The following is a 15,000-nucleotide window of genomic DNA, read 5'->3' as shown; positions in this document are numbered from 1 at the left end:
GCGCAGCGTTTGCATGCTCAGGTCCGCGGCTCTTCTTCACCAGGCAAAAACACAGCAGAGGATCGCTGCCAAGAGATGGCACCCATGCTGCTTCAAATAGCCTGCATATGTACAGGACCAGTCAAAGGGACGGACACATTTTCTCACACTTGACTGTGCTTTGTGCAAAAGTTCAGATAACATGATTTTCTTGCCAGTAGGAGGGAAATCAGATCAGAAGTTATATATAATATATCTATATATGAGACTTATATATACATAAGTAACTGTAGCAGTCAAAGAAATCTTCAGGACAGTACTAAATTTACTCACTTACCTCCCTCAACTGCTCATTACATATTAATTCAACTGCAATTAAACTGAGTTAATGGCGGTGGTTAAAAACAGCCCAAAAGCAGGAGTAACCACCTGTTGGACTGGGGTTGGAGCAGCGTGCATACAGGCCTGTATGTCCCGGGTTACAACCGTGCACAGCAGCTGGTGTTGTGTCTATGAGCAGCCATGTATGAACACTTACCTGCTCCTCGCTGCAAATGGCTCAAGATGGGAGCGTGAGCAGAAGAATGGAGCCGGGGTATCAGCCACCATTCAGTTCAAAAGGCACGCGGCCCTTTGCCTACTTACGGTTTCTAAAGCGTTTTGAATCATGCAACCCTCTTCAACATAATGTCTTGCCACGGCATCTTAGATTTTAATGCACAGGGCTGCATTGAAATATTCATATCTGCATTTTTCATAATTTTGCAAGACATTCCACTATGTTTCATCTCCATTATGCCCAGAAAAAAGCATGTCAGAGATACCGTGTGTCCATAGAGACCATCTCCCCCCCCAGGCACCTTTCCCCCTCCTTGCAAAGCTCTCTCTCCTCATAGAAGTTTCTTATTTATCTCCTCTGGTCCTCTGTATTTATACATTTGTCCCACTGTCACTGCTAGAGCGGGAGGTAGTGGCTTTGAATGGAACAGCGTTGAATGCAGTAAAAACAATCAGACACATGCACATGTCCCACAGACAGGCTCACCTCGCCCCCTAGAGGGTGCAGCAACGCAGAGGGTCAGTCCTCACTTACACACACTTGCATGTTCTGATGTGCTCTGACACCAAGCCGCAGTGAGAGATCTGTTCTTCACCCAGAGGTGATCATTTTTGGCAGCCAGCAACCTGAAGCAGTCACATCTAAATTGAATCACATTTTACAAGCATTTTTTTCTCAATTCTGGCATCTCTTTACATCACAGTCCCCTCATATGTAATATCGGATAATATCATCTTTTCATTTCAATAAATCAACAAAGGTGTCGCCAGAGCCAGTAGAGGTCCTGAGACAATTCTGCCTTGAATTGTGCAAAGTGAGTCACCGTAGCTTGATATCTGGCGAGTGGTCTCAACGTTTTGTGTACTCAATGGAAGTGGAAAAACCAGGCCGACTAAAAGAGCGACACACTTTCAGCCTCACCCCTTGGCAGCATCGACATCCCGGCTACTTGTCACTTTTTTGCTTGACACCCCGTCCTCACACACGGCACATACGCCTCGCCATTACCCGCTCTGTTTTCCTTTATAGAGTGAGGAGAAAATAGAGGCAAAGAAAAGCAAACTGAAATACGCGAGCGGTGATGAATAAAGCCGTTATTGTCGACAGAGGAAGTGCCTGTGCTGTTAATTAATCATCCTGTGTGTTTGTCTTTCCTGACGCTGCATCCTCTCCAAGTGCTGCCGTAAGAGAGAAAACAAAAATACATGAGGCGTTGAAGGAGGAAAATAAAGAGGCTTATTAGATCCATTTCCCTCTGCTAGTTTCCACTGGTTGGATGATATTGCGGTGATGGAGGAGAATGCTGCGTGTGTGTGTGTGTGTGTGTGGGGGGGGGGGGGCTGTCTAAGTTCTGTTATATTTGTGTGTGTGTTCGCACCAAGCGGAGGTGATGACAAAGTAATTAACATTACTACTTGCATTTATTACTGTCAATGCAGTTATTAGCGTTTAACCCGATTTCATTATAGGAAGGGAAAAAGAAAATAAACAGCCCTGCGTGCTTCAGAGTGGAATCAAAAGAGGGGAAATCGGTTGGCGATCGCCTGTGATGCCAAGTTGAACAAAGAAAGGGTGGAGAGACCAGCGGGAGCAGGAGGGTTCATGGGGAGAGGGATGGACAGAGGACAGGAGATGGTAGAAGGTTAAAGGAGGAGGAGGAAAGCCATAATGGGGCTAATCGATGGGGGTGGGGACTAAAAGAAGCATCGGAACGTTCATACATACACAGATAGTTTTTTGTGATGAGGCTATGGTGTGTGTGTGTGTGTGTGTGTGTGTGTGTGTGTGTGTGTTGCGTGACTAATCTGTGCCCGCTACAATGAGTGACGGAGCAAAGGGCTGATCTCTTGGAGTGAGCCACATGCCCACTGACAGCACGCCCATAAGAGAAACACGCAAACATGCCTCCAACACGCCATGCCCACGTCACCGATGCACATGTGACATTTCTGCACGCCACGGTCGTGTAGGCTAATTGCATGTATACACACTTGGTAGTAGTTACTCCACAGCGGAGCGATCGCAGCGTTTGCAAAGCGGTCAAACGAGGGAGACTCAGTTGTGATATTTTTCCAACTTAAGTAGATGTTTTTACTACTTTGAATATCAAATAGCACAAAAGGAGTTTTCTAGAGATAGGACCCTATAAGTCTATTTAGAAATACGCCAGATGTTCCAAAAGCACTAAATGCTGCGCTCTACCTCAAGCTGTGTGTACCAGTGAGCCAATGCGTGCGGCTGTATCGTGTGAGGAGAATCCTGTAAAGTCATGAAATCCTCCAGTGTTTAGCCTCGTTAGAGACACTGATACTGTTAATGGAGAACTTTAAGAAGCTTGATCACTATTGATATATTTTTTTAATCCTGTTGTGAGTTGTTATGTAAATAGGCCCAAGCTCCAGCCCATTGACCCTTGTCTTTTCTTTTTCACAGCAAACCATGAGAAGCCCTCCAGAAAGCACAGTACCAGCACAGCATCCTCAAACCCTGAAGCCAGGAAAGACAGCCCTCCTCTGGAGACCCCGGTCAATGAAAGCAGCCTCCTGCTGGAAGTAAGAACCCACATGGCTGTTGTCTGTGTGTGTGGAATAGCTCTGTGAACACAAAGAATGGTGTGTGCACTGAAGGGTATTTTAATAATATCACTTCTCACCGTGCTGCTTTCAAACCGTTGCCTTTTAGGTTGCACCCGCGCTGAGATACTGGCTAGCTCGCATTCACACCGCTCAGGAGAGCATTTGTGTCTGGGTGTGAATGAGTGACGGTTAGGGAGGAGGGAGGTGAGAGGGAGGGTGGTCTTTCTTTTGTGTGTGGATGCGTGTGTGCCCTTCGCCCTTCGCCCCGACCTCCTTTGCAGAGCTGTGGTGTTGCGTGACATACGGGTGCAGCGGTAGTGTCAGAGCTGATAAAGGAGGTGGGGACTCACACATGCTGGCGGCTTTAGCAGCCATTCAAGTGTGTGTGTGTGGATCTCTGTCTGGATGCATGTAGTCGTCTGTGAAAGTGAGCAGAAGAGAGTGAGAAGAAGAACACACCCAGCCTGTCAACATTAATCAGAGCCAACAGGAGCTTCAGACCTAAGTTGGACTCGGATACGTGCATATATCTCAGGGTTTGACACGCCATGTGTGTGGGGAGTTGATCAGCACATGATACACGTTTTGCACATATTTTCCGTAAAACATATTTCTTCAGAGGTTCTGTTGAAGGCTTCAGAGCAGACAGGATGTCATAAGCAGACGCACAGAGCGGCACGCTACTTCAGCATCAGATCATTGCTACGCACTCAATACCTTAATGACTATCTGTGAAACGAGCAACTAAGTGTGCACGCGCACGGGGGCCAGCTGATCCACTGATGCTTCTGTTAACGCGTTGGGTTGTCTCAATAGAGCGGTAAACAAAAGGATAGATTGACCGTAGCGATGTGCCGCCTCCTGTTGCGTGACAAACCTGCGCCGGGGCCTCACAGCAATCAGGGCATTAGTTGTTACGGGGAAGGGATCCCGAGAGAGGATCAGCTGCGGATATGGTGGTGTGTGTGTGTGTGTGTGTGTGTGTGTGTGTTGGTCAGTGGGATTACATGTCTTTGTGTGTGTGAGAATGTGTGCATTGATATATTTGAGAGGTACATTTTAAAGCTTGCGCATGTTTATTTGTTTTCATTTGGAAGGATTTGAATGAAAACACATACTATATATTGTATGTCGTATTTAATATATTGTATTTAGAATGTTGTATTTTACTGTTTGTATAACAAGAGAAAAAATACTTGCAATCCATCCAATAGTTGATGTTAAGAGATATTTAAATCAGAACATATCGGAAAATACCGGCATGGTGGGGCTAGAGGAAAAGGGAAACACCAGATGGAGGGATCATCCTCTGGGGACCATGCATATTGTGAAATCTACCTTCATAAGAGCTCTGTAATGTACTTCTTGTGTGTGGCTGCGGTCTCGCTCATTGTTTGATGTCCAACAATCATTCACATCAATCAATATTCCAGAATCCCATATTATGCTGACCTTACTGTATGTATTGTATGTATTATGTAAGTATGTATTTGACCGACGTGGCTTCCCGATGGCCTAAATGACCAAAGGAACTATGTCAAAACCCCACCACCATCTCCTCCACCTACCCCCGTCCTCTCCCAGGCCTACAAACGCTGTGAATAATATGTTATTTTGAGCTCTGCATGCTAAGCGTCTCGCAAGATTTGTAAGTCAAAGCTTTTAGTGTCCCCGGGGCGGCTACAGTAGCCAGGGGCGTCGTAGTCGCAGGTATGTGGCGGAGCAGGTGCCAGTTTCCATAAGCTAAAGACTTAAGTATGCGGACAAGTGAGGTAAATGTGAATGGCGAGAGCGTTCACAAGCAGCACAGTGCAGCTAATACGAGTATAGTGTTTCTTTCTCTTTACACAAGATGTATAAAGGCCTCTTTTCATCTTCAGCTTGGTTGTTTTTCTCTCCCTACATCTCTGCCCATTGTTTTTTTTGTTTTTTTTCTTTACAGTGGATGTGGGTTAGGATTGGTGATGAAGCCGCGCTGCCCCTCACCCTCCAGTTTGGGAACCACTGTCCTACCACATATTTAACTCATTTCTTATAGCCAAACATGGTTCACACACCCTTCAATTTGCATACACGTCCCAAAACTCATGACCAACACACCAGCGCAGACAGACTCCCTTTGCACAAAAAGCCTTCAGTGGGGAAAAATGCTTAGGACGGACATCGAAGTGGAGATCCTGTTTCCAGTATTGAATGACTCACAAGATCTACAATATGTTCAATTTCTGATACAGAAATCATTCAAATATCTGACATCACACATGCTTTTCTGCTTGAATTCCTAACTGTCTCTATCTGAGCCCCCCCCCCACCCGCCCTCCCCTCCTCCCCTGGATGTTATGAATGTGTGCCAGTTCAACATGTCAAACAACATCAGCATCTACACCACCAGAGACCCTGAGTCATCCACCCATCTGTGTGTCCCTCCCTCCGCCCTGCATGTGTGTTTTCCACATATTGTCATATCGTATCCCAGATATTTTGCTGTCGCTGCGTTGCTTTGTCACAGTTCCAGTGGAACACCTTGTGGACAGATTGCTCTATTCGCAGACGGATGTGTATCGCAGGCTATCGTGCAGGCGGGATGGCGCCTGCGCAGGGAGCCGAGCATTACTTTTCTAGCGAAGGCAATCAGATCAATGTTGGGAGACAGTGAGGGAGTGAGTGTGAATTCAGAGGCCGCAGGGAGAGAACACACACACACAAGGGGAAGACCTGCATAATCTCGCAGTAAAATAGAAATGACAGACTCTGGCAGCGGCAGTCACGCAAGTCAAGAGGCCTTGCAGTTGTCACGCTATCACAGCTGTGCACAGCACACGCCCACACTAGAAGACCCGTCCACATCTCATTGTTTTCCTTTTTTTCTCTCCACCTCTCCTCCCCTCCTTGTTTCACTGAAGTCAGTTATGTATTTATTGAGATTTTCCTTTTTAATCAACCCTGGCAATGAACACACATGTTTTCTGTTGTGTGTTTTTGTGTGTGTGTGTGTGTGTGTAGAGGAGTGCATGGTCTAGGCTGTGTTTGTATCCGTCTTTTCTCTTACTCAAGGTGTTTGGTACCACAAATCAGTATGTTAGCAGTTTAATGGACTTAATTGCTAAGTTTCTGATAAAATCACTAAATGTAATGGAGAATTGGTTTGTATATCATCCTGCTTTTAGGGGAAAAATGGTATATATATTAGAAATATTTTGCATTGCAAATCTGAGAGTTTTATTTGTCCCACTCGCTTCCACAGCCATCTGTCTTTCATTCTCGCTCCAGTGTCAGCATCATATCTTTTGTTCCATTTTTACAGTAAGTTGCTGTTCTGATAATTATGGAAAGAATGATATAAATGTGCTGTAAAAAGTCTGGCATGAGTCAAATACTGGCTCAGCTTTCCTCCAGAAAAATAAATGTACAGTAATGGCTGCGACCACACTTGGGTCGTAAATAAGAACGATTTGCCGGGTTGCATTGTGCTTCTGCTGAGTGCAAACATGCCGTCCAACACCAGCTTCGGCACCGATTAAATCCAGTGTGTCAATCATGTATTTGTTGTATTTGAATATATTTGCTTTGCATGAGTTGCCCTGAGTCACCGCTTATTCCTGTCTGTCTGTGTGTGTGTGTGTGTGTGTGTGTGTGTGTGTGTGTGTGTGTGTAGTCTCTTACAGGCTTTGCCTTGGTGGTGAGCAGTGATGGGATGGTGTTTTATGCCTCTTCAACCATTGTGGACTACCTGGGATTTCATCAGGTGAGCTGAACGTCTCAAATGTATGTTTCATGTAGAAAGCTGGATGAAACATGTATGAACTGACAGCCTAGTAGGTGGCGTCATCGTGCATCGTTAGTTCCTGACTCCGTACTGAGCCGCATCACTACTGTGAGCTCAAGATGTTTTTGTGTTTTATATGCACCTGCCTGAGGCTGAGGAAACCTGAATCCATGCAACAATTTTAGGAATTTAGGCCCCGTGACAGCAAACAGCCAGCTTGAAAAAGGCCAAAACAATGTCAATGTTCAGCAATTTCTTGTTGTGATCTTGTTGTCTAATGAATACACAGTTTTAGGTAATGCTGGTTGAATAATTGGAATTAATATATTATTTCTGGACATCTGTTGTTTGGACAGTAACTTACTGCTCCTCTAAAAGAGATATTCCGAAGGGTACATTACCATGAAACTGCTGTTTTTGGACACATGATGCACTACATGTTAATTAGTGAGCTTTAGAGGTGCAGATTCTTCAATGGCTTGGATCCATTATATTACAATAAAAAAATACAGCCGGTGTCATCATTTACATACATCGGAGAAGGGCAACGCCTATTTATGTAAACATTTTACAAGAATACCCACACCTGGAAAACCTTGCAGGTCGCACTTCTCAAAGTCAGCCAGTGTCAGAGATCCAACATTCTGAAAGTTCACCATTTTCCCTTCCATCCATCCCTTTCTACTTTCTACTACTCGTTTTCGTGTTACGGCTATTAGAGCAAGAGGAGAGGGGCAGACTGAACCCACTAAGTCCCCTCAGAGGCCACAGGGAGGTGAAGACCTCGATTTCACCCTGAGATACGCACACTGGGGTCGGTATGTGTGTGGGCACTGATAAGTCACCTACGGTTTAGCTTCCTTTCTCTCCGGCGGCTTTACCCAGCCAGTCATTAATTATGGATGATATCAACACAGGCCTGCCTATCCTGCGATGCTAAAACCATCTCCATCCTTCAAAACCACGAATAAAGTGCTTTTCACTGTTAAAATACCTCTTTGCCCTCATGTGAGTTCTCTCTCCCACACACACACAAACACACACACACACACACACACACATTGACACACTGGTGTGGAAATTATTCTGCTACAGTGCTCCCACTTGGCTTACAAGCACACCGGGGCAGTAACCCAGCGCCATGAAATCGACATGTGAACCACAGCGGTCCGAAAGATCCTGCCACAGCGTGTGTCTGCGCACATGAGTGTAATAGTGTGTGCAGGGTGGCACGGGAGCAAGCAGAGAAAGTCAAACTGTAAAGGGCAGAAGATGTGTGTGTGTGCGTGCATGTGTAAAAGGGAAAACTGTTATATAGACTGTTATATATTATAAATATACCATGCCAATCCACGAATCAATCCACCTTTTATTATGCAGAACAAGACTCAAAAGCAGTGATGGTCGATTGGCAGAATGAACAGAACTGGTTCATTCTGCCAATCGACCATCACTGCTTTTAAGTTGACAAATGCAAAAGTGTACTCAACGTGCTCAATGGAAAGAGCCAAGTAGTTTGTGTGATATGGCGGCGTTTGATGAGAGGCAGACGATCACTGTTTATTGCACATCAAATGATGTAGTTGTCTGAAACTTAAATTAATAACTATGGGCCAAAATACAGGTGACTTTAGATGCAAACCGGTTTTATATGAGAGCCCTATGAATAAATGCATCGTTGACCGTCTGCCTTTGGTAGGCTACATAAAAGTATTACTCACAGATCACCATGTTATATTTCAGAGAATGTCCTCAAAACATCTCTTAGGCTTTCCCGCATTTCTCGTAAACGAGGTACTGGTTGTTTTTAAGTCACATAGTTGGCTTCCAAGGCCTTGACAACATGTCATGTAATTGTGAGGCCACAATTGTAGTCAGAAGGACACTTATCCCTAATATACCACAGGAAAAAAAAGAAAAGAGAACGCTTCACTAAGAAGCACCACAAGAAAGCCCCAGAGAAGAGCAGAAAGCCTCCACTGGTCTTTGATCCCATTTGTTCCCCTTTGAAGGTCAGCGAAAATATCACTGGTTCGCTTTTTCTCCCCTTTTCTCTTTTTCCTCCCTGCGTCTTTTTTACGAGAAACATAAACAATAGTCACTCGATCCGCCTGTCTGCCTGACTGCCGGTGAGGAACCAAACCACAGGACGAAGAGCCCGCCGAAGACGGTGGGAACAGAGGCAGGCGATCAAAAACCCTCGCGTGCCACCAGTGTGGAAATTACAGAGCGAGTGCAGGGAGGAGGGAAGAGGAGAAGGTTGAGCGTTTTAGTGAGGAATCTGTCATGGATTGACAGAAAGCAAAGCTATTGCTGGAAAAAAAAGAGAGAGGCATGACGGGAGTGGGCTGGAACCCGACTCACTATGTGTGTGTGTGTGTGTGTGTGTGTGTGTGTGTGTGTGTGTGTGTGTGCGTGTGTGTGTGTGGATGGGGAAGGGCAAGTTGGGCTGGACTGCAGTTCAGTGTCACGCGATGTTTGACAAACACAGCTGCCCTCTGTGGCCCTTACAGTACTAAGTAAATGCTCCTGTGTGTATGTGTGCAGTCATATATCTATCGATCTAGTGTGCATGTACTGCGTGTTTGTGTAGACTTTGTGTGTACACTATGGTCCCTATGAGGGACGTTAAGCTCCCTGAGGCAGGCTGAGTGTATCAGGGCAGAAATAGGAGGAATCCCCCATCGAAACAGCGGCTGCAGCGCACCATAGTCTGATCTCGTGTTTCAAGAGATGACACAAGAAGACGAAGGTCCTAAAACAGGAAATGGCCTTTCATGAACAAACTTACTAATTAATTAGTTAATTCATTTTCCCCGGCAGACCGACGTGATGCACCAGAACGTGTTTGACTACATCCACATAGACGACCGCCAGGAGTTCCGACGCCAGCTCCACTGGGCCATGTGTCCTCCGCCGGGGACGTCGGCAGACCCGGACAACCAGACAGCTGCAGGGACCGGTGGGTAGCTGACGCCGTCCCTTGGGAAAACTGTTTGGTTGAAATTGTGGATGTTTTTAGCGGGAATTGAATTCTTCTCCTTCACCACCTCCATCTTTCTCTATTATCTTTCAGGTGAGGACTTTGTAGTGAGCAGCCTGTTCCATTCTCCGGACGCAGGGGGGATTTCTCCTGAGCTCACCTGCTTTCTCAACAGGTGTTTTATTGCCAGAGTCCGATGCCTCTTGGACAGCACCTCCGGTTTCTTGGTGAGTGGTCGAAATCAACCTGCCATCTAAACTGAGCAGTAACATTAAATCACGGATATAAATCAAATGTTGCTGACTTTCTGGGAGAAGACCCAGGCCTATAAAAAAAGATTATGACCCCCTTTGGTCCAGCAAAAATAATTTATTATAATTTTGGCGCATGTAGTTATTTATAGTTTTAGTACAAGGTAATTGGGTGCCTGGACACAGCAGCATAACAGGAGCCTGGTTCATCCCTCATGGCTGTGACTAGAGTTGGAGAACAGCAGTGGAAGAGTTCAACGCCATGATGACAGGCCAATAAGCCTATCGGTTTGGACCATTTCACCAGTTTACTGTCATCAGGTCGGCTCTGGTTGCACCGGCATTGGCTGCACCAAAATTGTAGAATGCAGTTTAATTCTGGGAGCTCTTATAGCTAAGAAGTGAGAAAATACTGGAGACCAGACAAATATTGATTATATTGTGCATCCGTGGACAGGTGCGAAAAGATAACACAAGGCATTTCGAAGCGCATCATATGTTCAAACCATTAAATGGTTCTTCTCTTCTCTCCCAGACTGTGCAGTTCCAGGGCCGGTTGAAGTTCCTCCACGGTCAGAAAAGGAAGTCAGGCTCCGGGGCGGTGATGCCTCCCCAGCTGGCTTTATTCTGCATAGGTGTACCCCTCTTACTGCCCTCCCTCACTGAGATGAAAATGAAGAGCATATTGATGCGGGGAAAGAACAAGGGAGGTGGAGGGATGATCTCTGCCCTGGAGCATGGGTGAGAGAACCCGTACGGTCCATGAGTGTCATCCCTGTAACTTCAACCTTTAAATACTGTAATTAAAGGTCAAGCTTTTTAACACAAACTTGATGTCTCAGAAAGACCTTTGATCCTTTAATGCATTTTGGCAGCTTGTTATCTCCACTAGAGAGTACACGAATATGCCTGATGGGGGAGCTAGAAATAATTAAAAAAGTCAAAATTATAAACCTTGAGAGGTCAAACTTCCCTCATAATTCATAAGGGCCAACGTGTTTACTATTTAATATTTACAAATTCTACTCAGTGACTGCCTCGTGGAAGATATTTAAGGCATCAAATTATGGAAAAACAGGCATTTGTTTGTGTGTAATACACATTTACATTGTGTTATACAAAAAACATTTTAAATATACCAGCATATTGCCCGGCAACAACTTTATGAGCACAGACAAGAGCCCTGTGGCCAATTAGGAGCAAATACATGTCTGCTCTTCATGCATCATTACCAACTTTGGGCGTCAGAGAGGAGCCCTACCACCCCCTCTGCTGTTCATTCCTTCTGAGCATAATACAGGTTCCTTGAGAGAAATACGATTATTTATAAGTGGACAGCAAGTTGGCTGGTTGGATGGCGAGGCCGTGAAGCTCGTAGGGTTATCAGCAGGTTAGCAAATCTGAAAAGCATCTTCTCTTAAAATGCAATGAGAACTACATAAATACTTCTCCAGTCTTCCTTCATCTTTTCTTATCTTATCATTATAGTGTTAGGTTGTCCATCGGGCCCTTTTCACAGCCGCCATTCGGACACGTAATTGCAAGGTAAACACAGGTGTTTTGAATTGACGATGGCCCGGCTCCATTTTGGTGGGCCAGGGTCTTGGTTGTGTGAATGCTGGCTCAGTGGAACGGCTGTAACATAATAAATAGCATGAGGGCCTAATTACTTTGATCATTTACACCTGTGTTTACCCTGCTGCAGCGCGGCAGAAGAAAAGGCTGCCGTGAAAATAGGAGAAATGAAAGAAAAGAGCAGCAAAAGACTGTTAAGAGTGGGAATTAAAGTTTGAAATGGCTTTTTTCTCATAACATGATAGAGTATCTCAGTTATGTAAGTGATCAAATCTCAGTAAAATGTTGGGAGACAAATGACAATTTTAAAAGATTCCACAATAACCCGCAGCCGACACCACAGAGGGATTTATCACCTTTAAGCTAATCAAACCTTAAACTACAAGTTTTGTAGTAATGACATTAATAATGTGTTTTATTCACCTCACATTCAGTTTTAAGACCAAATTGAGATCTACTGCATTGCCCTGCATTGCAGGCCATCATTGAAGTTTGTGTTACGGAATGTTGATTCTGTTCTCAATTTTCCAATGAGATGAATCCTGGAAAAGATGAGTCACTATTGAAATTACCCAAACCAAGGGTAGATATTTGGGCTTTGAGTCACATCATTGAGCGTGATAAACAATCGGTTTTTGGATGTTCCCATATGGATTACAGGGGGAATCAATGATTATTGCTTTATGACTAATGATCTCCTTCTTCCATCCCTCTACCCTCCCCAACCCTCTTTTCCTCTCCCTCGCAGTGAGCGGGGGGAACACCTCAGGAGGCATTCCTTCGGTGGAGGAATGGGCGACATAGCCGACCCCGTCCTCCTCTCCTGTCCCACTCCTGGCGCGACCCAGCGGGGTCACCCCAGCCCCTGGACACCGCTCTCTAAAGACAGCCTCAAGTACCGCCCCGAGGGTTTCTACAACCAGGACGAACCCCTCAACTACTGCAAGTCCACCATGGCTTCCCTTAAAGGCATTAACCCGGGCGTGGGCTCCGGTTGGCCTATGCGCCCGAACTCCGGCCCCCTCAGGGCGGGCCAGGGTATTGGCTACATCCCCTCTAACCGCATGAACAAGGCCGGCCACTATGGGAAGCCATACCGCCTCTCCCCGAGCTGCCACGGCGGCAGAGGCGGCGAGGTGTTTGTCTCTAAGGTCTACGGGAACGTGCAGATTCCCGCAGACCCCGATGCCTACTGCGTGGACCTGGTAAAGAACGAGAACGGCTACGGCGAATGCTACGATGGCCACCTGATGCCCGAGATGCAGCCCATCAAGGTGGAGCACGACTCGGACTCTGAGAACGGCTGCGATGCGTTCGGGCGACCCTGGGCGTGCCGCGACCCAGAGGCCATGGACCGCCGCTACGGCAACGGGGTGTACGACCACACGTCAGGCCTCCATCTTAAGTCGGAGGCGGATTATTACGATCCGCAGTTCTCGCCCTGCCATCGGGGGAAAGCAGGAATCAGCCCGCCGTACAACAACGGACACTATCAGAACTATGCAGGCAACCACGGCGGCAACGCAGCCGGACGTCCTTTAAAATGTGACAAAGACTTGGGCAATCACAACAACAACAACAACAACAACAATAACAGCCACTTTAGTCCTCAGAGACTCTCTCACTCAGACTCCCTATGCAGCAACCAATCCGTCAACCTCATGGACTCACACGTCTATCCACAGGACCCTCACAAGGCCTACATGCATGGCACTTATGAGTTCAAAGGTCACGGCCTGGTCCATTCAATCAAGCGGGAGCCCATGGATTCCCCGCCGTGGTCTGAGAACGTAGGCCAGTCCATGATGGTTGGGCCGAGGAACATTATGCCATGCGTTATGAGCACGGGGCACCACAAGTCCAGTCCCTACATTTATATGCCATAGGAGTGACCAGTTTGAACACAGCAGATCATCACACACACACACGCAAACAATCGGTATCCAATAAAGTACTTCATATTGCACCAAATGCACCAGCATTACAAAAGGATTCCCAGGATGTTAACATTCAAACGCCTTCTCCGGTGGTGACAAAGAAGTCACAAACAAGGCTCAGGTTCTAGTGTTCATGTGTTGACAATCAGAAGTAATACCTTGAATCCAGGTTATGGATGGATGTTTTTGTTTTGTTTGTGTGGGACGCAGTCGATAGTCGGTTCCTAGCACTTTTGAATTTAGTGACAGTGATACATCTAGAGACATATTTTTATTTTTGTTTGTGTGTGTTGTGTACACTTTTGTGGGAGGAACACAGATTTTGCTGTAAAAAGAGACTTTTTTTTTAAAAGTGTACACAGGAGATGTTGGGCTTATTCAGGAAGATGGCACGTAGTCAGAGATAACAACTTAAAGGACGACGTACGGTGGTTTTGTATGTTGCATGTGCTCCTTGGCCCTAAGATGAAAGACAAACGTGAATTGTCCTTTTAAGTTGCAGGTGATCTTGGACCTAAAGAAGAAGCTTTGCACCGCTTCAATGTCTAAATTAACAATGAGTTGAAGGTTTGTCTCTGACGTGGAAGTGTTTGAAAGAAAAAAAGACAGTCCTTTGTTAATAGGTTTGATGATGATTATTCTTCCTGTTCGCACAATCATTTTTGTCATATTAGGTCATGAAATCTGTCGAGCATACAGATGAATTACTTAATGTAATTTTATGTCAAAGCTAATGTTGTACAGTTTGGATTAGTGTTTATGGCGAGCTCAGCCTTTTTATACTAGATACAACCTGTCTCACTGCAGATACGAGACATTTTCTTTGAAATGAATATACACTCATGTCGTCGACTGAGTCCGAAAACCTTTTTTCTCACAATCAATGTTTTTGCACAAAATTAATTAAAAAGCACCAAAATTGATTCGATGTTAGAGTCTCAGTTCTGTGGAGCTACTGTTGTAGTTTCAAAATTGCACTACTGGGAGTAGCTCAGTTGAAGTTCAACCTACCCAGACAGGTTTTGAGTCAACACGCACAATTTTACACAATGTCACTGTTTTGACTTTGTCTTTTTCTCTTTGTGTGTGTTTATTTCAATCAATGTTTGATGATTCATATTTATTGTAAGAGGCAAAAGTGTATAATTTAAAAACTATAGTCATGAAGGCGTTTTTGTTTTACTGAGGTAAATAAAAATGCCTTTTATTTTTCCTTGCCAGCTTTTTTGATAATTGTTTTAAAAGTCCTACTTGTCTCATGGAGGAGGTAGCTGCAAGGTAGCGAACACAATGTACATATGCAATGTCTTCCAATGTTTCTACGTGTTTTTGCAAATGGGACTTATCTATTAAAATACTTTTCTTGTATGTAAA

The 15,000-nt window shown here is 45.2% G+C and overlaps 1 protein-coding gene across 2 annotated transcripts in view; it reads left to right on the top strand.

Annotated features, from left to right (window-relative positions):
* The window catches only part of ahrra (aryl-hydrocarbon receptor repressor a), a 50,030-nt gene extending 35,030 nt beyond the window's left edge, over positions 1–15,000 (top strand). For both annotated transcript variants that reach the window (XM_040167498.2, XM_078095618.1), the window contains 6 exons: positions 2,972–3,090; positions 6,770–6,859; positions 9,704–9,842; positions 9,957–10,090; positions 10,650–10,855; positions 12,438–15,000. In XM_040167498.2, coding sequence (XP_040023432.2) covers positions 2,972–3,090; positions 6,770–6,859; positions 9,704–9,842; positions 9,957–10,090; positions 10,650–10,855; positions 12,438–13,575 — 1,826 coding nt within the window. In that variant the 3' untranslated portion in view covers positions 13,576–15,000. The remainder of the gene's footprint in view (positions 1–2,971; positions 3,091–6,769; positions 6,860–9,703; positions 9,843–9,956; positions 10,091–10,649; positions 10,856–12,437) is intronic.

This window comes from Gasterosteus aculeatus, chromosome 21 (genome assembly GCF_964276395.1).
Source record: "Gasterosteus aculeatus chromosome 21, fGasAcu3.hap1.1, whole genome shotgun sequence".
Taxonomy (NCBI): Eukaryota; Metazoa; Chordata; class Actinopteri; order Perciformes; family Gasterosteidae; genus Gasterosteus; species Gasterosteus aculeatus.
Note: the sequence above shows the minus strand (reverse complement) of the source record. Positions and strands in the feature narration are given on the sequence as shown.